The sequence below is a fragment of the Carcharhinus amblyrhynchos genome, chromosome 7 (genome assembly GCF_965287045.1).
Source record: "Carcharhinus amblyrhynchos chromosome 7, sCarAmb.v2.hapA, whole genome shotgun sequence".
Lineage (NCBI taxonomy): Eukaryota > Metazoa > Chordata > Chondrichthyes > Carcharhiniformes > Carcharhinidae > Carcharhinus > Carcharhinus amblyrhynchos.
This window is the reverse complement of record NC_137330.1, coordinates 65,129,211-65,152,973: the sequence shown is the minus strand read 5'-3', so window position 1 is coordinate 65,152,973 and position 23,763 is coordinate 65,129,211. Positions and strand designations below refer to the sequence as shown.

At 40.0% G+C, this 23,763-nt stretch overlaps 1 protein-coding gene across 9 annotated transcripts in view; it reads left to right on the top strand.

Annotated features, from left to right (window-relative positions):
• The window catches only part of LOC145345010 (nuclear receptor coactivator 7-like), an 87,202-nt gene that overhangs the window by 5,281 nt on the left and 58,158 nt on the right, over positions 1-23,763 (top strand). For 4 of the 9 annotated variants that reach the window (XM_080192512.1, XM_080192507.1, XM_080192504.1 and 1 more), the window contains exons 2-3: positions 2,574-2,709; positions 23,111-23,170. In XM_080192512.1, coding sequence (XP_080048638.1) covers positions 2,660-2,709; positions 23,111-23,170 — 110 coding nt within the window. In that variant the 5' untranslated portion in view covers positions 2,574-2,659. Of the gene's footprint in view, positions 1-2,573; positions 2,710-6,256; positions 6,349-10,893; positions 11,080-23,110; positions 23,171-23,763 lie in introns of those variants that run through there. The other 5 variants (XM_080192505.1, XM_080192506.1, XM_080192508.1 and 2 more) reach the window with 5 other exon arrangements.

Below are 23,763 nucleotides of genomic sequence, written 5' to 3'. Positions count from 1 at the left end.
CCCTCTATATTTACTATAGCCAATTCACCTAGCCTATGCATCTTTGGACACGAAGGGGCAATTTAGCATAGCCAATCCCCCTAACCTGCTCATCTTTGAACTGTCGGGAGGATACAGGCACACCTGGAGGAAACCCATGCAGATGCAAGAAGAATATGCAAACTCAACACAGTCACCCAAGGTCAAAATTGAACCTGGGTTCCTGACGTTGTGAGGCAGCCAACCACTGTACTACCCATATCATCCCTAACTTTCAGACACAGCCTAAACCCCATGCCATGTTTAACACTGATTTTTCACACAATTCCAGTTTTAAAGGAACCAACTTCCAAAAAGCTAGTTTTGTCGGTTCATCATATTTGGTGACCATAGAAAAGTAAGTTCCCTCAGCCTTCTGAGAATCGATGAACTGTCCTCCAGCAACAAGGTCCATTTTGGTTTCTCTTGGTTGTTCCAGGGCATATCTTCTAGTGTCCTTGAATCTCTGTAGATTCCGTCTCTTTGACCAGAGAGCAAGTCCTGCTACCGTTTCAGCCTGGTGGCTAACAGAGCCATTATGCCATGTGCAAAAGCTGGCAACTGCATGATGACCAGGTCAGGCAGAACTTGTCCAGCAACTGAGAATCTAACCATTTCCCTTTGGAATTCAATTGCATTACCATCGCTGAATTCACCACCATCAATACTCTGGGGAGGGGGTGTGCAGATTACCATTGCCCAGAAATGGAACTGGACCAACTATACAAATACTGTGGCAGGACAGACACTGGGGATTCTGAGGCGACTATCTTGCCTCTTGACTCCCAAAGCCTGCCCATCATCTACAAGGCACAAGATGGGAGTACAGTGCCATACTTTCCACTTGCCTGGATGAGTGCAGCTCCAACAACACTCAAGGCTCAATATGATATTGAGGCCAGAGTAACCTGCTCGATTGGTACCCCATCCACTACGATAAACATTCACTCTCCTCTCACATGTCTCAGAATTCCCAGCCTTGAACCTGCTTGTAAAACAAAGAACAACCCAGCACGGGAAACAGGCCCTTCGACCCAATGAGCCCACGCCAAAGCATTTGTGTGGGTGGTCCAGTTCAGCTTCTGTCAATGATCATTTCCGGGGTGTTGATAATAAGGATTTAATGAAGATGATGCCATTGAATGTCAAGGGGTGATAGTTATATTCTCAGGTGTTGCAGATGATTGTTGCCTGGCAGGAGGGTTACTTCTCATCAGTCCAAGCTGCATTTGTTCCCCAGATCTTCCTGTATGTGGGAATGGATTGTTTCTGTGTTTGAACAAAAGCACATCATACAGAACACAGTGGAATCATGAATGAACATCTCCGCTTTGATCTTTTGATGGAGAGGAGGTTGTTGATTAATGTAATGTTGGTTAATGCATTGAGTACCATCTGCAAGATACACTGCAGCAACTTGTCGAGGTTCCTTTACCAGCACCTACCAAACCCATGAGCTCCATTACCTGGAAAAACAAGGGCAATGGAGGCATCTGAACACCACCTGGAAGATCCAGTCCACGTTGCCCACCATCCTGACTGGAAATTACATTGCCGTTTGTTCATTCTCTTGGGTCAAAACACAAACTCCTTCCCTATCAGCGCTGTGGATGTACCTACAGCTGTTCGAGAAGGCAGCTCACCACCATCTTATGAGGAGCAATTGGAGATGCCCAATAAATGTTGGCCTGGCTAATGACTCTTTGTTCCATGAACAAATTTTTAAAAAAGTGATGGTGCCACATAAGGGCTGTAAGTTAGCAGTCATTTAAATATTAAGTCTCTCAGCACCAGGTTAAAATCCAACAGGTTTACTTGCAATCACGAGCTTTCGGAACACTGCTTCCGAGGTGAATGGAGAGGTAGATTCACAAACACTGCATATATAGGCAAATACACAATTGTAAGATAATTACAGATTGGAATGTGAAGAATGGTGGAATCATTTAAATATGTGCTATTGACAAAATGATCAGCATTGTCCCAATTTTAGATCTGCAATGAATTCTGTGAAAATGTACTTTAACAATTTTACACCAATTTTGAACACAGCTAACTAATCTCTGATTCATTCTAAATTTTGAGCCAGCAGAAGAAAACTATAACATAGCAAGATCAATTCTATTTAACTTTGCTGGCTGGCTATACAATTAAGATTATTGGTCCTGTAGGGATGTTTGGATCCTGCACTCTGCTATTTCTTTCATGAGATCTAGTGGGATCCCAATGACCTGGTTCCAGACATGTTGTGAACTTGTACACCCACTATACATAATTTAAATACAGTGACTATCTGCCTTTGGCTTTGTGCTATGAGAACTGAAATAAAGTGACTTTGAAGTCAGAGTTCAATCATTAAGTGCAATGTGGAAATTGCTTAGTGCCTATCCAACCTTCTTAAAAAAAAAATTGACTGGTACTAGAAGGTTTTACATAATGTGAAAACATGTGACTGGAATTCTTGAGATAAGTTCATCTACAGGTAAACAATAAGTACCAGAGGTGTCACTCTGTTTGTGAAGCAGTCTTTGAGTCACAAGATTATGTTATTACAGGTCCTGTATACTGATGAGAAGAAACTGGAATCAAAAGCAATTTACTGAACACCGAAGGAAAAAGTAATCTTTTTAAAGACTCTACCATGGAGACTAAAGATTTGAAAAAAGAGAGAAGACCAGGTTATTTTGCCAGGTAAAAATTTTCAGATATTTGTCTACTATACATGGGACTTTGTTGCATACCGTACTTGGGTTTATTTATTGCAAAGGATTTAAACCAGAAACAGAACATTATGAAAAATAATTATAGAACAGCTTCTGAGTTGATGTGTCCCTGCTTCGAGGGGATAAAATGCAGATGAGATGAGCTTTGCTGACCACTACCTCAAGTAGCTACAAAACGTAATAAATACTGTATATTTTGTATGGACCAACTAATGAGATTGGTATTTAATGGAATGCTGTAACAAATGTCATCAGTTATATTGCTGGGGTTGGGGGTGCGGGGGTAATTTTTTTCCCCTGTATGTTTTGTATCTGTTTTTAGTTCACTTTGTGCTAAAGGCCAACTTTGTTGCTGATTGCAAGATTTTCCTTTTTTGGAATTAGATAATTCTAGGACAGACACATTATGGAAAAAAATCCATGCAGTGTATCGTGATTCATAATAATGTCTTATCTCCAATCTTTGAAAGATTTTCTCACATAAACAGCTTTGCTGAGAGCAATTGCCTTTCACTTTTCCCTTTTTTTTAAAAGAAATATTTTTAAGCATTGCTAAGTTCTGGACCCTTATCCACTATGAAGCAATTTTTAACATTGATATATCACTGGATGCATCGGTACAAACATTAGAAAAAATTTATGAAGCCAAGTATATGTAGCATTATACATAAAATAATCCCTGGAAATAAAACTTTGCTTTTATATTTCTAGGAGTTCCATAAATATTAGGTACTATTTTGTGTTATTGCACCCAACCAACCGGCTGTTTAGTATTTGTGTCAGACGCAATTAAAAGCAGTGGGATAACAGGACCAAGAGTGAGGGACAAATAATGACTGGAATTATCCAGTTGTTCATGCCTGTGGGATTCTCTGGCCCTGCTACAGAAAATGTGGATTTGGCTACGTGCCAAATTCTGTGCTCGCTTGTGGTGGTGGTGGTGGCGGCGGGGTACAAACAGCTGCAGAATTCTGTCCCATGGGGATAAAATCTGAGGAGAATTTGGAAATCTCGGGTCATCAGAGAACAATAAAAAGCTGCACCGGACTGTGCCAGGCTATTTTCTTTTTGAGTGGAGGGTGAGCTACCACTTTGTGAGACAAAGAAATAGCTCTAGATTTGTTCATGGTGTTTTGGATTTGCTCTCAAGTTTGTGCTCAGTGGCAGAAGTATGGTGTAGTTTCTTTTCTGTGGGGATGGTGATAGATAGGATGGACTGAGACTAAATTATCCTGCACTACAACTGGGAAGATAGCAGGACTCCTTTGTGTTGAGGTAGTGTTGGGTCAGCAAATGGGGCTAAAGGTAGACAAGTCTTCTGGCTTTGATGGAATGTATCCCAGGGCACTAAAAGAAGGCGGGGGAAATAGCAAATGCAGTAGTGGTAATTTACCAAAATTTTCTGGACTCTGGGGAGGTACCAGCTGATTGGAAAACAGCTAATGTGACGCCACTGTTTAAAAAAGGAGGTAGACAAAAGTCGGGTAACTACAGGCCGGTTAGCTTAACGTCCGTAATTGGGAAAATGCTGGAATCCGTCATTAAAGAAGAAATAGCGGGACGCCTGGAAAAGAACAGTTCGATCAAGCAGATGTGGCATGGATTCATGAAGGGAAGGTCATGTTTGATGAATTTACTGGATTTTTATGAAGATGTATCGAGTGCAGTTGACAGAGGGGAACTGGTGGGTCTGTGTTTTTAGATCTCCAGAAGGCATTCCATAAGGTGCCTCAAAAGGTTGCTGCATAAGATTAAGGTACACAGAGTTGGGGATTAAAGTGTTAGCATGGCTTGAGGATTGGCTATCTAACAGGAAGCAGAGAGTTGGAATAATTGGGTGCTTTTCCACTTGGCATTTGGTGACTAGTGGCGTGCCGCAGGGATCAGTGCTAGGGCCTCAACTGTTTACCATATACATAGATGATCTAGAGGAGGGGACCGAGTGTAGGGAAACAAAGTTTGCGGATTACACAAAGATAAGTGGGAAAGCAAATTGCGTGGAGGATGCGGAAAGTCTGCAGAGAGATTTGGATAGGCTGAGTGAGTGGGCAAGGATCTGGCAGATGGAGTATAACATTGGCAAGTGTGAGGTTATCCACTTTGGAAGGAATAATAGTAAAATGGACCATCATTTAAATGGTGAAAAATTACAACATGCTGCTATGCAGAGGGACCTGAGGGTCCTTGTGCATGAATTGCAAAAACTCAGTTTGCAGGTGCAGCAGGTGATCAAGAAGGCAAATGGAATGTTGGCCTTTATTGCAAGGGGGATGGAGTATAAAAGCAGAGAGATCTTGCTGCAATTGTACAAGGTACTGGGGAGGCTGCAACTAGAGTACTGTGTGCAATTTTGGTTGCCTTATTTGCGAAACGACATATTGGCCTTGGAGGGAGTACAGAGAAGGTTCACTAGGATGATTCGGAGATGAGGGGGTTAGCTTATGAGGAGAGATTGAGTAGATTGGGCCTGTACTTGGTGGCGTTTAGAAGGCTGAGGGGGAGATCTTATAGAGACATAAGATAATGAAGGGGCTAGACAGGATAGAAGCAGAGATTATTTCCACTTAGGAAGGAAATAAGAACTAGGGGGCAAAGCCTCAAAATAAGGGGGAGTCAATTTAAAACGGAGTTGAGGAGGAACTACTTCTCCCAGAGGATAGTGAATCTTTGGAATTCTCTGCCCATTGAAGCAGTGGAGGCTACCTCGTTAAATGTGTTTAAGTCACAGGTAGAATGATTTCTGACCACTAAGAAAAATGAGGGTTATGGGGAGCAGGCGGATAAGTGGAACCGAACCACTATCAGATCAGCCATGATCTTATTGAATGGCGGGGCAGGCTCCAGGGGCTCGATGGCCTACTCCTGCTCTTATGTTCTTATGTACCCTTCAGGTGCCTGACTCTGCAATTGTATTTACTTGGGAGTCCCCAGGTCTGGTCCCTTCTCAACTGGTGAACCAGCAGGGCTTTTGCTGAAGGTGGCAAATCAATGTTTTGATCAGCAAAATGCTGATCGCTCACAGCTACATGTGAACGTGCAAGTTAGGAGCAGGGGTCGGCCGTTCGGCCTCTTGAGCCTGTTCTGCAAGATCATGGCTGGTCTAATTGTGGCCTTAATTACACATTGTATCTATCCCTGATAATCTTTGACTCCCTCATTGATCAAAAATCTACCTACCTCTGCCTTAAAAATATTCATTGACGTTGCCTCCATCTTGCTCTGGGGAAGAGTTCCAAAGATTTGTAACTGAGAAAAAATTCTCCTTTTGGGCCCCATTATTTTTAAACTGTGTCCCTTTGTTGTCGTCTGCACTGAACTACTTTAAGGTTGTGCTCAAAGCATCTCTGATGGTGAACATCTCCATCGACTCCTGGTAACCTACCGAAATGGCAGGAGATCGTTCAGGAAGGCATTTTGGGAACATCTAGAGGCACAGTCAAGGCAGTGGAGAGAGTGCAAAAACCGCTAAGCAACTTGTCTCGCTGATCCTCTAAGGCACACCTAACCCATGTGTGGCAGAGTCTGCAGACTTATCAGGCATCTCAGAGCCCTTCTAAATGGAGCGGAAGTTAGTCGTTCCTAAACCCAAGAAACTGCCGAAGAACAGGTGCGGTATTACCAAATTTGAATTTATATGGTTTTTATATTTAGTGATTTATTTTTGTTTGCTAGTTAGCTCAAATAGGGATGCACATTCATACATGTGTATGATATGGTATTTTTTAACTTGTGTATTGGTTTTTCTGAGTGAGAAATGTCTGAAGGACCCTAACTTGTGTTTTAAAATTGATTCTGCAATCCTCTTAAATTGTTTTACTTAAAGTCTCTATTTTCAAACACACTAAACAACCTTGCGAGGTAAGGCCATTATCAGATCAGCCGTGGTCTTATTAAATGGTGGCAAAATGACCGATTTTTCTAATTCATATGTCAAGCTTACTGTAGGGAATTTGGATGACTGTTATTACATTCAAATAATCTATTTGGTTAGAATTAGAGGAACTCGTATGTTTATACTATATGTCAGTGGGAAAGGGAGAGAGAGGAAAAAATTTCCATGCAAATTGCAGAAAGATACACTAACTGGGGAAAATAACAGCATAAAGGCATAGAAGGGTTGGAGTTCCCGAAATAATATTTGCAAGAGCATTTTCTTAATATGTCTTAAACCTAACAAGGAAGTGCTGAATCTATTTTTGGGGAATGAAGTCGAACAAGTGAAGCACGTTTAATGGGAGAGATTTTGGCAGTCACCAGTAGATATACACTGGTTATTGCAAAGGATAAAGAAAAATCAAATGCCCATATAATTCAATGGGGGGGGGGGGGCTAATTTTAATCAGTTTAAAACATTTCTGGCCCAGGTAGAAGGCCTTTAAACAGGACTGTGGTGAGATTATGTTGAATTACTATGTGTAGTTTTGGTCTCCATATTTGAGGAAGGACATACTTGCATTTGAGGTGATATAGTGAAGGTTCACTAGAGTCGTTTCTGGGACGAGAGGGTTGTTCTATAATTGAGTAAATTGAGCCTGTACTCTGCATTTAGAAACACGAGAAGTGATTTCATTGAAACTTAGATTCTGACAGGGCTTGATAGAGAAGATACTGAGGTTGTTTTTCCTGGGGAAGCTGGAACACAGCCTCAGGATATGGGACCAATCAGTTTGAATTGAGAGGAGGAGGAATTCCTTCATTCAAAGGGTTGTGAATCTTTGGAATTCTCTAATTATAAAGGTTGTGAATGCTCCATTGTTGCATTTATTCTAGGCCGTGATAGACAGATTTTTTTAGTGTCTCTGGGAATCAAGCAGTATGGGGAGTGGGCGTGACACTTGGGTTATGGCCAATGATTAGCCATGATTATATTGAATAGCAGAGTGGTCTTGAGGTACCATAAGGTCATCTATTCCTATTTCTTATATTGTTCTGTTCTAAACCAAGAGATAGTTTGACTGTGCTGTGGCTAGCAAGATTTCCAAGAGCAAGGGCATTCAAAGCCGATGCTTCCTAAATGACTAAATGTATGAAGATTAACATGAACAGAGAAAGGAAGTCGACAGTAAATGCTGTGTCAGTGAAAAACCAACCTAGAAGTACACTGAGGAATGGAAAAAAAACAAAAGGAGAAAAGGGAGCATGAGAATAGATTAGCTGATAAGCTAAAAAGGAACTCAAGCTTTGTATAATCTGATTCATTATTGTCATACGTATTAGTAATGATGTGGAGATGCCGGCGTTGGACTGGGGTAAACACAGTAAGAAGTCTGACAACACCGGGTTTAAGTCCAACCAATTTATTTGATAGTAATCTCACAAGCTTTCGAGGTTAACCTCTTCGTCAGGTGAATGGAGAGTTCTGGCCTCAGACAGACAGAACTGCCTGTGCTTTATATGCTCTGTCTGAGGCCAGAACTCTCCATTCAGCTGACAAAGAGGTTAACCTCAAGCTTGTGAGTTTACTATCAAATAAATCGGTTGGACTTAAACCTGGCGTTGTCAGACTTCTTAATATGTATTAATATACATGGCAAAGTATTGTTTCTTGTGTGTTATACGGACAAAGCATGTTATTCATAGAGAAGTAAATGAGAGAGTGTAGAATGTAGTGTTAGTCATAGCTCCGGTAGAGAGAAAGATGAATTTAATGCGCAATAGGTCCATTCAGAAATCTGATGGCAGCTAGGAAGAAGATGTCCTCGAGTTGGCTGATATGTGACTACAGACAAAAAAAGATGTAAGAGAGTATGTCAGAGGTGTGTGGGATCCTTAATTATGCTAGCTGCTTTGTCAAGGCAGCAGAAGTATCGACAGCAATGGATAGGAGGTTGGTTTGCGTGACGGATTGAGCTATGTTCACAACATTTTGTAGTTTCTTGTGGTCTTGGGCAGAGCAGGAGCTGGACCAAGTTGTGATACAACCAGAAAGAATGCTTTCTATGGTGCATCTGTAAAAGTTGTTGAGCTGACGTGACAAATTTCCTTAGTCTTCTGAGAAAGTAGAGGTGGTGATAGACTTTCTTAACTATGGTGTTGGTATGGGGGACCAGGACCGGTTGTTGGTGATTTGGACACCTAAAAACTTGAAGCTTTCAACCATTTCTACTTCATCCCCATTGATGTAGACAGGGGCATGTTCTCCACTGTGCTTTCTGAAGTTGATGACAATCTCCTTCACTTTGTTGATGTTGAGGGAGAGATTACTGTCATCTCATCAGTTCACCAGATTTTTTATCTCATTCCTGTACTTCTGTCTCGTCATTGTTTGAGATCTGACCCACTACAGTGGTGTCATCAGTAAACTTGAAATATAAACAGCAAAAGGAATAGTGGGAAAGATTAGGGATTTTATGAAACTAGTGGGCCTAGCTGAGGTACTAAATTAGAGTTTTACGTTACTTTTCACGAAAGAAGGGGACGCTTCCAATGTCACAGTAAAGATTGTTGTAGAGAAAATGGGAAGAATGAAAATGGACAGGCTGTGCTCAAAGTGGAAAAGTCACCTGATTCAGATGAGATGCATTTTAGCTTGCTGAAAGAAGTAAGGATAAAAAATACGGAGGCTCTGGCCACAACCTTCCAATCATCTTTTGAAATGGGAATTGTGCCAAAAGGACTGGAGGATTGCAGTATGGTGGATAGAGGTGAACCTATGGAGCAATTACAGGGCAGCCCTACTAATATTTGTAGTGGGGACGCTTGAGATATTAGTTGTGGATGAAGTAAATTGGGAAGAAATGTAAGTTAATGAATGAGTTTCAAAGGAAGTCATAATGAACTCCAAACGCTAACTGTTTCTGTCTCCACAGATGCTGCCTGACCTGAGATTTAACAACATTTTTCTGTTTGTATTTCAGATTTCCAACAGCCATCATATCTTGGTTTTGTTTTTGAGGAATTGAGTTTATTGTTCTGAGATTAGGGAAAGTGAAGTGGAAGTTTGATTGTGATGCTCAAAGTCATGAGATCTAACCATAAATTAAATAAGGGTAAACTGTTTCTAATGGTAATAGGGTTAGAAACAGATACAGATTTAAAGTCATTGGCAAAATAATCAGCAGTGCCTTGAAGAAATCTTTTATGCATTAAGCTGTTAACATCTGAAATGTACTGTATGAGAAGGTGGTGGAGGCAGATTCAATCATAACTTTTAAAAGGGAATTGGATAAATAGTTGAAGGGAAAAAAAATTGTATAGCTTTCTCAAGGAGCCTGCACAGGTCTGTTGGCCTCTTCCTATCCTTTATCATTACGTTTTGGTAGCTGGATTTATATTCATTAGCAGGTGGTGGAAAGAACATGGTATTCTGATGGCATCTCTTTTTGTTGCAAAGAACTTGTGGGTTTTCTGTATATGGTGGGTAGTTTGAGCACTCCTTTGTTTGGGATTGTTGGTAGAAGGACTTCGGCTTTATTCACTGCCCTATTTACTAATCATTGAAGGGGTTTGTGTGCTTTTCCAAATTGGTAACTAGAGGTTGTTTTCTAGGATGGTGAGGTTTATGAAGAGATTTCTGCTACATGGTGAAAGATGTGTTTCTCATCAATGGGAGATGCATGCAGATAATTACATAGATTAGCTCTCATAGAGGGTGAAGTGGGTGCTCAGTGGGCAAGGTTGGCTTCAAAGGAATTCCCATTTGCTTTTATTCATGGTCCATTTGAGTTTCTTTCTTTGTTAGAGAAGGGCAAACGATAATTGTGACACTTTGTGTACTAACTGTATCAAAAAACTGTGTTCATATAGTGCATTTAAATTAGAAACATGTTCCAGGATGCTTCACAGGAACATGAAACAAAATTCGGCAACCATGCAAGGAAGTATGAGGACAGATAACAAAGAATCTAGTCAAAGTGGTTTGTCTTGAGGAAAGAGAGGTTTAGCGGCAGTTTCAGATCTGAGACCTTAGTAACTGATAGCAGGACTGCTGTTGGTAGAGGGATTAAAATTGAATATATCCATGAGCCTAAATTGGAAGAATGGACAAGAGCTCAGTGGGTTGTAGAGCTGGAGGAGATTAGCAATAGGGAGGAATTTGAAAGAGAGAATTCATCTTCCCGTGTCTGGAGATGCATGAGTCAGACCAAGCACATGCTTATCTTTGTTTCCATAGATTGTTTTACCAGGAACAGGCCACTAGCCGAAGCTAGAGACTATAGCTTGAAGGATGACGTGTCACATCAAACGTGGCTAATGAGGAATCTCCCCCACTCTTACTGTCAGCCACAAGCAGGTTGGAAGACTTTGCAGATTGATAGACCCGTTTGGTCGCATTATGAACACATCTTGTGTGGTCATGAAGTCTTGAAATGGGATGGACCCAGAGCTTCAAACTCAGGTAGAAACACAATCCACACACCACAAGACCTCCCTCTTGAAAGAAAGGATACGGATTTTGACATTTTCAGGCTCAGAACCAGTGTAGGTCAGTGAGTATAGCGTATGGCTGAATGGGGTTTGTTTGTTAGGAATAGGGCAATAGAGGTTTGGATGAGTTCCTGGACACAGGTTGAAAGATGGGATTCTGGCCAGATGTGCATTGAAATAGTTTTGTCTAGTGGTAACACAATAATGGTTGAGAGTTTCAATAGAAGGTGGGTGGATTTGGGTGACACGACTGAGGTGGAAGTAGGCATTTTTGTGATGAAGCTCATCTTGGCTTAGAAGGGTATCCAAGTTCCAAATGATCCGTTAGCATCAAAAGGATGCTGGGAAGTGGGATTGTGGGAACTGAAAATAATCTCTCCAATCTTTCCAGTATTTAGTTGGAGTAGATTTTTTACCCATCCAATACAGGATGTTGGATGAGCAGTGTGACAAATTGGAGACAAGTGGGAGAATTCAAATAAAGCTGAGTGCTGGCAGTATACCTGTGAACCCTGATATGTTCACAGTGGCAATAGGTAGATGATAAGGATGCCAAGGATTGATTTTGAAGGGAATTCAAGAGAAAATGGTGCAGAGTGGGCAGAGAAACTTGGGTGATTCTCTGGCTATTATTGGATAACAATGGATCTAGTTGGATGACAGAGGAATGACCTTGGAGAAGAATGCTCTATTGATCGTGACAGTGGTTGAGCATGATGAGTAGGAATGACTTATCAAGGTCACAGCCAAATAGGGTGCCATTTGTAACTTTGAAGGGTGTTTTACTGTGACAGATGTATAAACCTAATTAGAGGGATTCAGCTTTGGAATTGCAGAAAAAGTGTGCATGGATTTGGCAGAAGCATGTTCAAGGACTTCAGAGAGGAGATGGGACAGTAGTTTGCAAGAACAGAAGATTTTGTTTTGAGTAGACTAGTGATGGTGAAAGATTTGATGGGGTTGAGTGATTATACCTGAAGAGAGGTATCAATTAACAACAGTTAATGTGGTCCAGAAAGTGAAGTTGGATGTTTAGCAACTTAGTGGGAATAGGGTTGCGTAAACAGGATGTAGAGATCATACAACAATTCTTCGAAGCTGCACTGGTGCATGGCAGTCCAGCAGTCTAGAACTTACTGAGCAGATGACAAACAGGCTACATTCAAACAGGCTGGTATACTAGGTCTGCAAGTGCAACCATGTGGCAATCTGGAAGGGACTGCACAGTGCAGCAGAAGAGCCGAGCACAGCAAAGGAATGTTAGAAGGAACATTGGTTTCATGAATCGGATCAGGGAAGAGATGGAAGAAAACTAAAAGACCTCAGCTTGGAGGCACATTTCTTGTGCAGTGGGTTAATTTGGGGGAAGGCAGTAGATGAGTGTTGCAATTTCTGCTCAGTGGGAGTTGGAGCGGACTCACTGCTCTGTTGGATTTGGATGATGGTCATGATTTGTACTCAGTGATAAAGAGATCAAATATCTTTATCCACCTTGCAGGGTTAATGATCTTTTGTGCAAAGGAAGGGGTGGTGTGAAGTTGTTTTTTGCTCACTGGAGGCTAGGATAGTTTGGGGTATGTCTGGGGGATGTTTTGCCTCTTGCTTTCTTGAAGTCCCACCAAGGAATTACTTTGCTTGTAGATACATAAAGCTACTTGATTATTTAAAGTCTCCATTTGTGCTTTCTTAATTCTGGCTTCCACAAATGCTCATCTTCACTGGACCTTCAAAACTAAGATTCATTTGACAGATTTTTTAAAAAGTGACAGATTTATACTGATGTGGAGCTCTGCTCAATTGCGAAGATCTTGACCAGAAAATTCTCTCTGAATACAATGGAATTACTAAGAGTTCAATACAAGGCTGTAAGGTAATGTTAAATGCAACCCATTGTCAACTAATTCAGCATTGCACCTTTAGAAACTTGCGGCCGCTCTACATACGTAACAAATGTTGTAAGTGAGGATTGGAAGGTAATGCATATTGTCCTGTTATTACAGAAGTTAAACATTAACCGAGAAATTAGACCACTTAAGCTAAAGAGTAGTTGGCAAAGTTCTAAAGCATTCTAAGAGCTTTAGTGAACAAAGGACTAGAAGATTAATATTTAATACCAACAGGTATGTATCTTAAATATTTTAAATTCTTTCAGATAAATAAATTGAGAAATAAAAAAAATGCAGTACAAAAAGCTGTTCATCACTGGAACCATCTACTCGAACCCCAGTTCCATGTACTTGAAACATTAATCCATTCCTCTTAAGAATGTGCAATTTCTGCCTAAAAGAGGACTTTAATAATAGTGTTGCTTTAAATAATTTAAGCGTAGGCTCCACCTGGTGTGAGGTTTAAACCAGGGTGTCAGAGGGTTGGTGGGAAGTGGAGTTAATAAGAGTGACTAGGATAGAGTAGGGAAAATCATAGAAACCCTACAGTGCAGAAGGAGGCCATTTGGCCCATTGAGTCTTTACCAACCACAATCTCACCTAGGCCCTATTCCCGCTTAGTTAACCTACTAATTCCTTTAACCGATTACATCCCAGGACACTGAGTGTTAATTTAGCACATCCAATCAACCTAACCCGCACATCTTTGGACTGTGGAAGGAAACTGGAGCACCTGGAGGAAACCCATGCAAACATGGGGAGAATGTGCAAATTCCACACTGTGACCCAAGTGGGCAATTGAACCCAAATCCCTGGAGCTGAGAGGCAGCAGTGTTTGCCACTGTGCCGCCCAAAGGCCTAGGTAAAGTGCTCTGTCTGAGTGTGTGTGCATATTTGATGGACTGAATAGCCGCCTACACTAAGGATTCTATGAATCTAAGATGTGTGATATGTTAGGGTCATAGAGAAATTAAATTAGAACTATAGACCAGAGAAGTCCTCTGTTGTCTCCTTTGTCTCCAGTTCAAAAAATAGGATCACCATGGTGGATTCATCAGTCTCGCAGGAAGGAATCCTTGAGTCATTATAGTTTTACTGATTAGAAAATAACTGAAGTGCTGTATTTATCCATTTAATAAAACAGTACAGTTACACTGTTCTGTTCATTGTTTCCATGTTATTTTTATGTATTAATTTTTGACAAGATATTTGAATCAACATAGGAATATTTTAAATGAATTTAGTTGATAGCCTATTTGCATTGACTCAAGCTCAACAATGGAGTATTATTTTGTGTTAGTGGTGGCAAGGGAATAAAGATCCTAAAATTGAATAATCAGAAGTGGAAATATTAATTGATTAGAATGGGGTGTATGAGAATTGAATAATGAAAATAAATAGGATCAACAGATGTCATTTTTAGCATCAAAGCTCTATACCAGCTGTATGTTTACTGCAAGAAATGAGTTAATTTGAATTATCCCAGTTGAAAAATTTTGAGGATCCAATTGGACTATTTGCCTGTCTGAACCGTTGACAATTCAATGTCCGTCTTGTGAGCTATGCAGTCTGTCACTTGGAACTAGATGTTTTTAATATTACCAATCTATTTTTGTTTTAACGCACTTCAGATTCTTTAGAATAGTTTGGTTACAAATATAATTAATTACTTGCATAAAGCTTCAAAGCAGTAACAACTAGGATTAGAAGGAAAGAAGTTGGAGTAGGTAAATCTGCAGTCACCAATTCATCTCCCTTCCTGTGTGTGCTCAGATTTATGGAAAAGTGTACACTTTTTAAACACACACGCATTAAGATTCAATGGCAATAATTGAGTAAATGAGGGAGAAGTGAGGAGTGTGAGGGAAAGGTGGTGAAAAATGCATCAAAAACTGAATTAATTCAAGGATTGTTTGGGATGTGGCATTTTCCAGAGTTTGATGCTTGGATTATTGTGTTGCAAATGAATTAGAAATGGAGACAAACTGGTATAAAACTTGGAGGATTAATCCCTCCCAAGGAGAGATCAACTGGATTAGGCCTATATGTTCTCTGTAATTTAAAAGAATGAAAATTAATTAATTCAAATGTGTAAAATTAAGTTTGAAAGGCTAGATGCTGAAAAAATGTTTTCCTTAGCTAGGGATTCTAGAACACAGGGTCACAATCCCAGAATAAGGGTCAACAAGTTAAGGTTGAGATGCAAAACTTCTTCACTCAGAAGGTTGTGAATCTTTAAAATTCTCTCCCCCAAAAACATGGATACTCAGTTGTTAGGAATACTCAGGATAGAGGTTGAATCTAAGAGAATCTATGTAAATGTGAAGTTAAAGTACCTCAATTGTGGTCTTATTGAATGACAGAGCAGATTTGAAGATCTAAATGGCATCCTCCAGCTCTTATTCCTTATGTTTTTATAAAATCAGTTTAAGGTGTATCCTCGGAGGAGCAACCTCCAAGCTTCCTTGGATAAGAACATAATAAGAACATAAGAAATAGGAGCAGGAGTAGGTCATCCAGCCCTTCGAGCCTGCCCCGCCATTCAATAAGATCATGGCTGATCTGTCGCTGCTCAGTTCCACTTTCCCGCCCTCTCCCCATAACCCTTAATCCCCTCTCCTATCAAAAACCCATCAACCCGCGTCTTAAAAATATTTAGCGAGGCAGCCTCCACCACTTCAACGGGCAGAGAATTCCAGAGATTCACCACCCTTTGAGTGAAGAAGTTCCTCCTCAACTCCGTTCTAAACCACCCTCCTTTTATCTTGAGGCTGTGCCCCCTAGTCCTATTGTCTTTTTTGAGCGGGAGGAGTCTTTCCACCTCTATCCTATCCATCCCATTCATCTTATACGTCTCAATGAGATCTCCTCTCATTCTTCTAAACTCTAACGAGTACAAGCCCAGTTTATTCAGCCTCTCCTCATAGCTCAACCCCCTCAACTCCGGTATCAGCCTAGTAAACCTCCTCTGCACTCCCTCCAAGGCCAAAATATCTTTGCGCAGGTGCGGCGCCCAAAAATGCACACAGTACTCCAGTTGCGGCCTCACCAATGCCCTATACAGCTGCAGCAAGACCTCCCTACTTTTATATTCAATCCCCTTCGCTATGAAGGTTCCTTATAAGCTTCCTTATCTCTTCCCCGCCCCCCTCCCCATACAAATTGTATATCATTATCACCTAGGTAATACAACCCCCATGTAAATAATGAGTTAAAACGATCATCCTTTATATCAAATCCCTCCACTCACCTCCATGCCCTTCCCATTTCTGAATTTCCTCTAGCCCTGCAACTCTTCAAGGTATTTCTGCTTCTCCAATTTTAGCCTCATCAACATCTCTGCCTTAATGCTGCACATGCTTAACGCCTATCCCTTTGACTAAACTTTGGTCAACTGATCTAATCTCCTCCTGTGACCCTGTGTTTGTTACTCCTGTCAAGTGCCTTAGAATGTTTTACTAGACTAAGTAAATGCTGGTTATCTTGGGATTTGGAAAACTGCTGACCACCACTGACTATTCGGAATAAAATTGTTAAGCAATTAGTTTTACAGGTGAATGAGCTATGACAGATGTATGTTAGAGACTATTATGATGCTTTTTACTTGAATAAACCACGTCAGGAACTTGTCAGCAATGTTCATTTGGCAGTTGGACAACTAGTTAATCTCAATCATGTCTTAAACCCTGATCTGTCCTAAGAAATTAAGTATTTGCATGGAGGAATTGACCTTTGGCTCTTGTGCATTAGTGTGTCTAGTAGTATTTTCACTGATCTGTAACGCTATGAAGTTTGTTGTTCCTACTTCAATTTTAAAAAAAATGAACTGAACTAGTCTTATCAGTGTTTTTATTTTTGCAGTTTGCTTTTTAAATTTCTGATACGTGATATTTTTAAAAAATACACTTTTAAAATGTATTCAGACTATCAAAAAAGTGCTTCGGGCCTAATAGAGAATGAAAATGTAGACATTTGCAGGTTATAGATGTTTGAGTATATGTTTGAAATTGGTATTGATGCAATTTATGATCAGTTTTATTAAATTTTATAGGCTAATACATGGGGATTTTACGCAGTCAGACTGATCTGATTGTTTTTTCATTTGTACTTTTGGTTGACTTTATTAAATATTTTAATGTGTCTGTGTTTTATGGACTGTTACACAATTCATCCCACTGTGTGCACTTGGTGTTAAAATGGATAGTTGTGACTGAAATTTGTTTCTTATCTTTTCATCTTCAGGTTAAAATCTGCACCATTAGTGTGTTTATTTTCACTTTTCTTCAATCTTCAGGTTGTTTGAATGTCTTTGACTTTTCGTTATCATAAATAGTCACACAGTTCATTCTCTATGACTGTCTGAAATTATTTCATTTCCCCATTTGCTATTGTTGATTGCAATCACTCAATGATTGTATTGATTTTGGGCAATTTCTGCATGAAAATTAACACAAGTTGTGCTGCTGCTGCCTTAGAATAAAAATTGAACTTTTTTACAGTTATTAAAAAAAAATTCAACTGGGTTAGGATAATACATTGTCTACCTTCACTGATTAATAATAGAAGTAGTTATTCACACGTCATTCAAATTAAAGTTATATTTTGTGATTTAATGAATGGCGTAAAAGTCAATTTGTAGGGACTTAAAGTTGTGGCAGAGCAATTCTCATAAGTCTGGAATTTTTAGTTGCAGTGTTTATACTTGCATAATGTTGAAATAATTTTCACATCACTAACAATGTTGGAAAGTATTTTGGGGAATATAAGTTTACGTGATAGCCATGTAGTGTACCCCAATTGCTTTTTTAAAATTCTATATGCAGTGCGAACTTAAATTGGAAGATGTACTGTGGAATTGTGGGAGACTTGACTGAAATCAATGTCCCTTCTTCCCTGGCATACCTGGATAGGTCTGGACAGCTGATTCTTGAGGAGAGAGTTTGGGAAATAACAAATGTGCATTATTGGATCCTTACAGCCAATATTGTGGTCTAGGAGAGTTTTACTGGCTGCCTATTGTGGCATGGGGATTTGGCAAATTGAGGTGCTTGGATGGGGGACGAAAGCCCGTGCCAAAGAGGTTACAGTGCATCTGTCTACCAATGCAGCTGGCCGAATGTCCTGTGATTGTATCTCAAAAGCACCCAACTATGACAGGAAATACCCTAATTTTGTGTGTCATGAGACATGTAGGCAAAAAGAATTGACACACTAAGGTGGAATCAAGAGCACTTCATTTTTTTTCTCTTCATTCTTTCATGGGATGTGAGCATTGCTGGCAAGGCCTTCATTTGTTGCTTTTGAATTCATTGGCTTTCTAGGCCATTTCAGAAAGTAATTAAGAGTCAACCACATTGCTATGGTCTGGAGTCACATATAGGCCAGACCAGATAAGGATGGTAGATTTCCTTCCCAAAAGGATGTTAATGAACCAGGTGGATTTTTATAACAATCAATGACAGTTGTCACAGTCTATTACTGAAATTTGCTTTCAGTTCCATCAGCTACCATGGTGGGGTTTGAACTCATGCCCCCAGTATACTTGCTTGGATCTCTGAATTACTAGTTCAGTAACATTACCACTATCTCCTCCCCAGAGTTTGGCCCATATTGCCAGATCTGCCAGCATATGACTGTAATGTTGCCTCTTGAAAGGCCTTTTCGAATATAGATTTTGGGGGAAGAGTGCATCTTTTCCCTAGTTATGGAAATTCAAACCACACATCTACCAACTGCTATTTGCTTGAATGTATTACTTGCCAGTGTATTCAAATAGCTCGTAAGGTTCTTCTGGCATGTTGTACAATCAAAGAATGGTCTAGCACAGAAGATCACCATTTGATCGATGCCACCTGTTTGAGTGAGCTTTCCAATAAGCCCTGCGGTATACTTCCAACTGCCCTTGCAGGCAGTGAAATCCAGATCAGCATAACTCCCTGCATAATTTTCTTCATTCTTCATGTCACCTCTGATTCTTTTGCCAATTATCTTAATTGTCAGTTGTCTCTTCTGATTGCTGATGTTTCTGCCACTGGAAACAGTTTCACCATTTATATTTCCTTCTCTAATTTTCTTAAATACAATGTAACTAGGAATATTACATGCCCATTCTTCCCCTTGTTTGAACCAGGCCTGCATTATTCTCACTCTTAACATAATCTATGTGACGACTTTTTTGTTTTATTCAACATGTTCCTGGTATTTGCATGTACTCTAAATGCATCTGTTTGTGCCCTGAATCTCCCCCACCCTGCCGATTCCTCTTCTTTTGGAATCAATCTTTATTTTAATGCTGCTTGTCTCTTTGAATCCTCTGCACATCTTGTATTTCCTCTTCAGTGCTTCATCGTGGTGCTAATATGTAATGGATACTGAAGTTCTGTCAGCAACTCAGTTGGTTAAAAACTGGGAAAGTCTAGATCTGATTCTAAATTCGGTGCTAAGTTAGCTGAAAACCAACAGGTTGGCAATAGGAGTGCACGAGTATTTTCTCCTTGTGCATTCTAATAGCAGTCATTGAGTAGCTTTTCTGTGTGGAAGTTTGATAAGGACATAGTTGGATTCAACTATATTGTACCTGAGCATTACTGAAAAAGAGAAACATAAAGCTTGTTGTTTTGCATTGATCAGAGCACATCGTAATAATACTGACAAGGGGAAAACAATTTATACTATATGAGAAAGTGCTGATTGTTGGCAAGCTGGTTCTGATTGTTCGTGGCAATACATCTACCAATGTATCAGGTGACAGTTTGTCAAGCATTGTTGAAATTTGAACCAGGCAGTTTGACCCTGATGGGTCAAGGCCTTGCACCTGGGGAATAAGTCAGTGAATAGCTGTCATGTATTTTGTTCCGCTGAACCAGACGTGTGTGTTCTTTCTGTCTGCAAAGAACAGGAATCCAGTGTATTAATGTGTAGTTTCTAGTACACACAAATGCACCACACTGTGAGCCTGACTAATGATGATAAGTTGGTTCGGTGTAATTCTTAGCGCACTGAATATTATTTGCCAAATGTTGTTCAGTTGCAGAATCACATTTCAGTTTTGCATACATGGGCTGGTTGGTGACAGTCTGTATCTTTCCCATTGTGAAACTGGGACGTGCTGTTTGATGCATCTGCCAGTCTTGACCAATCAGGATCAAACTGCCTGGTTTGAATTTCAGCAATGTTTGACAGTTAACTGTCAGTCATCAGGTCATTCTCTATGGCAATGCCACTACCAATCAGTCAGAGTCTACTTGCCAACCAATCAACACCACCTTCTCATACAGTAAAGATTGCTGTTTTCCCTTTATCAGTATTCTTAGTGTATCCTGGTGAATGCAAGATGAAAAACTTCAACATTTTCTCTTTTTCAGCAGCACTCAAGTTGTGTATTACCAAATGACTATTAATGTTGTACTTTATTGATTTAGTTATTTGGCCTGTACTCCACATGCATAAGTAGATACTTGAGAATGGATAAATGGATACTTATTACTAAAGGGAATTTATAACTCTTGTAATAAGGAGTCAGTTTGACCTATGGGAGAAATGGACATTAGTAGAAAGAGGATGGTAGGAAAACGCCATACTATAGTATATGATAACACACTAACTGGAGATCACATGTAATGGAAATAATTCTGCACTTCTGCTCGATTTGCATAAGTGACTTGAGTTTCCTCTAGGCAAAATCATGCTCAGATAATTTTAGGGAGTTCTCATCATATTAGCTTTGGATTTCCAAATAGTTGTTTATTCCCACTTGGGATCCATTGCACCATCTGCTGAAGGTGCCAGCTTTCGTCATGGTGTTCATATAATACCTAAAGCAGTCTCCTTGCGATAGGACTCTTTTTTGCTGCATACAGATTGTACCCCATATCTCCTAGCTAATACTCCTCAACCCTTCCACTGCATATTCCAAAAGTACTTGGGTTTTATTTTTGTGCCATCAACATGTTCACATTACTATATAGCTGTTGCTCTGGATTCTGGCATCTAAAACTTTCAAATCTCTTCCCCTGCCAGACATTTTTTTCATATTCTAGCTAGAATGCATCCAGCTTACAATATCTCTGTTTTTTCCAGCCCCTTCTTCCAGGCACACAATCTCTCAAGCCTATTTATTTTTCCAACACTCAATTTCTCATTGTTATTATCTTGTTTCATCTGTATATTGTTCTGTCACTGGGTTTTAAAAATTCATCTTAATGCTAATTGAGGTACTGGTGTTGAGCCTGTCTTGTTTTGCTCAGTCCCCAGGGCATTAAGGTCTGTCATTTTGTACCAGAAGAGAACATTTTACCTTGCGAGCGGCAGGGGTGGGGGGGAGGAAGACGGAGGCGGGGGAGAGAGAGAAAAGAAGAATTGTTGTACAGGTCACTGTCTCAGCTTCTTGATTTAGCAGAGTACTTCATAATGGGCGCATCCAGGTATTTGACCCCATTTTATGTGGATCTCGTGAGAGGCATCAAGCAGTGTTGTGGTTTCGTACCATTTCTTGCCCCATCAGCTGGCAGGAGAATATTTTTCTGTGCATCTTTCAACAAATTATTCCAGCAATGTATTAGGCTGTTGCCTATTTGCAGTTTCTCTTTGTACCAAATTTATTTCTCTTAAGAATGCAGTGTGTTAATACAGTTTGACAGTCAGTGAATTTCACTCACCCCTTCCTTGTAGCTTATCCAGCTAGTCATTCTTAATATGAGGGATTAGGCAGCGAATCTTTATTGGATATTCAATGGGGAAGGAGCATTGTAGTCAAAATCAATTCTACCTACACACATGCACTTCATTAGGGGATAAAAAATCAGTATTGAGAAATTACATTGATTTCTGTCTCCCTTACCTGCCATCCTAAAATAAAATTGAAGTTTCCTGCTCCTCATAGCAACATCACTGGAAAATATTGTTCCATTTTTAAAATTGGCTTCCTCTGCATGACTTGGCAGTATGTAGTGCCAACTACACATCTAGTTAAAGTGTCATCTTTTAGCCCTGTTGCGTTGGACTTTAACCTAGTGTTGTGAGACTTCTTACTGTGTTTACTCCAGTCCAACGCCAGCATCTCCAGATCATGCCTCTTCACTTGGTGGTGTGTTTTGGGCACCCTGGCACCTGCCTGAGACTACAGCTTTGGAACCATGCGGCTTGGTGACTACTTCTCAGAAAGATGTTTGTTGCCTTGAGGCCTGTCATTTTTGTCCATCTAAATTTGAAGCGGCAGAACAGTGTTTGGTGCGGATGCTTACGGTTCACAATTTGCACCCAGTCCTTGTGAAAAATGATACAATTCTATCTTTATGGTGCAGATTTGTATTTTTTAATTGTTTTTTTTCCTCCCTACAACTAAATAGATTTCTGTGTTGTATTTCATTGTTGTTGGCTTCAGAAAGTAGAGGGTAGGTCTACAAAAGGAGTGAATGGCGAGGCCATATTATGGAACATTCATAGGCAGAGCTTTAAACAAACACTTCTGAAAAGGTGTCTGCCTGTGATCTGGGCTTCTGCCTGTAATTTCTATGACGTTTGAGATTCCTTATGGTGACTTATGTCTGATTTTTATTCAGTTGCCTTGTGAGGTGATAGGAAGATAACTTTACTTTTAATCCATTGTCTTCAACTTGAAATCAAAGACAGAATCATGATGTCAGGGGAGGAATGAGTTTGCACACAGTTTATGCTGCCAGGTTTCTCTTCTAGAGTCCTAAAGGATAGGAAAGTGGAGCAAGTGACTGAGAAGTGGTGATTATTGTTCAGCTTTCTGCTCATGTTATTTAAAATTTAGAATATTTTTGGATGATTTATTCTGTCTACTACTAACTTTACGGGAGAGGAAGTTGCATGACACTCCCATGATATTTTCTTGTTCAACTGTTTTAAGTGTCAATGGAAGCTTTTTTTACCACTAGAATTTGGCTTTATCTCAGTGATATGATAGAAATTTCTGTGTAAGTATAGAGATTGGATTGAGAAATGTGCATGTGCTGTACCTTAACTGTCACTGGAACATTTGTCAAAGTATCAGTGGTTGATTTTTTTTTAATGGACTGCCATATTCCCAATATTGTACGTGCTACTTATGGATGAAAAAGCTTTAGTTAAAATTGTTTTTTGACTTTTCAGGCTGCTTCACATGACGTCCCCATACGTCTCACTCTGCAGCCTCTCACTAAATCTGCACTGGTAAGTTTGCTGAAAATTGGTGGGAAAAACTAAGCTTTGGGGGGGGGGGGGGCGGGGGTAGTAGAAAGTGTTGCTAAATATCTGGACAGGGAGCCAGGATTATGTAAAATCACCCATGTCAACTGATCTGTTGACATTCTGTTGTGCAAGTCACTGGCCCATCATCCAGCTGTGCAAAATGGTGATTATTTTATTCTCTTTTTAAATCACCCATTTCAATTTTTAAATAAATGATTTGCTGAAATACTCCTGAAATTATGAAATGGTTAGACTTGGTACTGATCCTTAGTTGCCACAATGCATGAATGTTACTGAATTTACACCTAAATAGTTTGGATCAGTTTTAGACTCTCAAACCTAGAAGACTAAGGCAACCATAGCTGAAAAAGGTTTCTGCTGTTTTGATCTTTGCCTCCTGGTGTTCACAATTGGAATTAAGGGAACTAGTTAGATGTTGGATATATACTACAATAATGTACACTAATATGGCATTTTTATTGTAGTATTCATAGCAGATTTAACCGATCTGCGTAGAAAATCGTTTCCACGTGTGAGCTTGAAAGGGACAGGTTGTACAGTTCAGTTGTGATAAC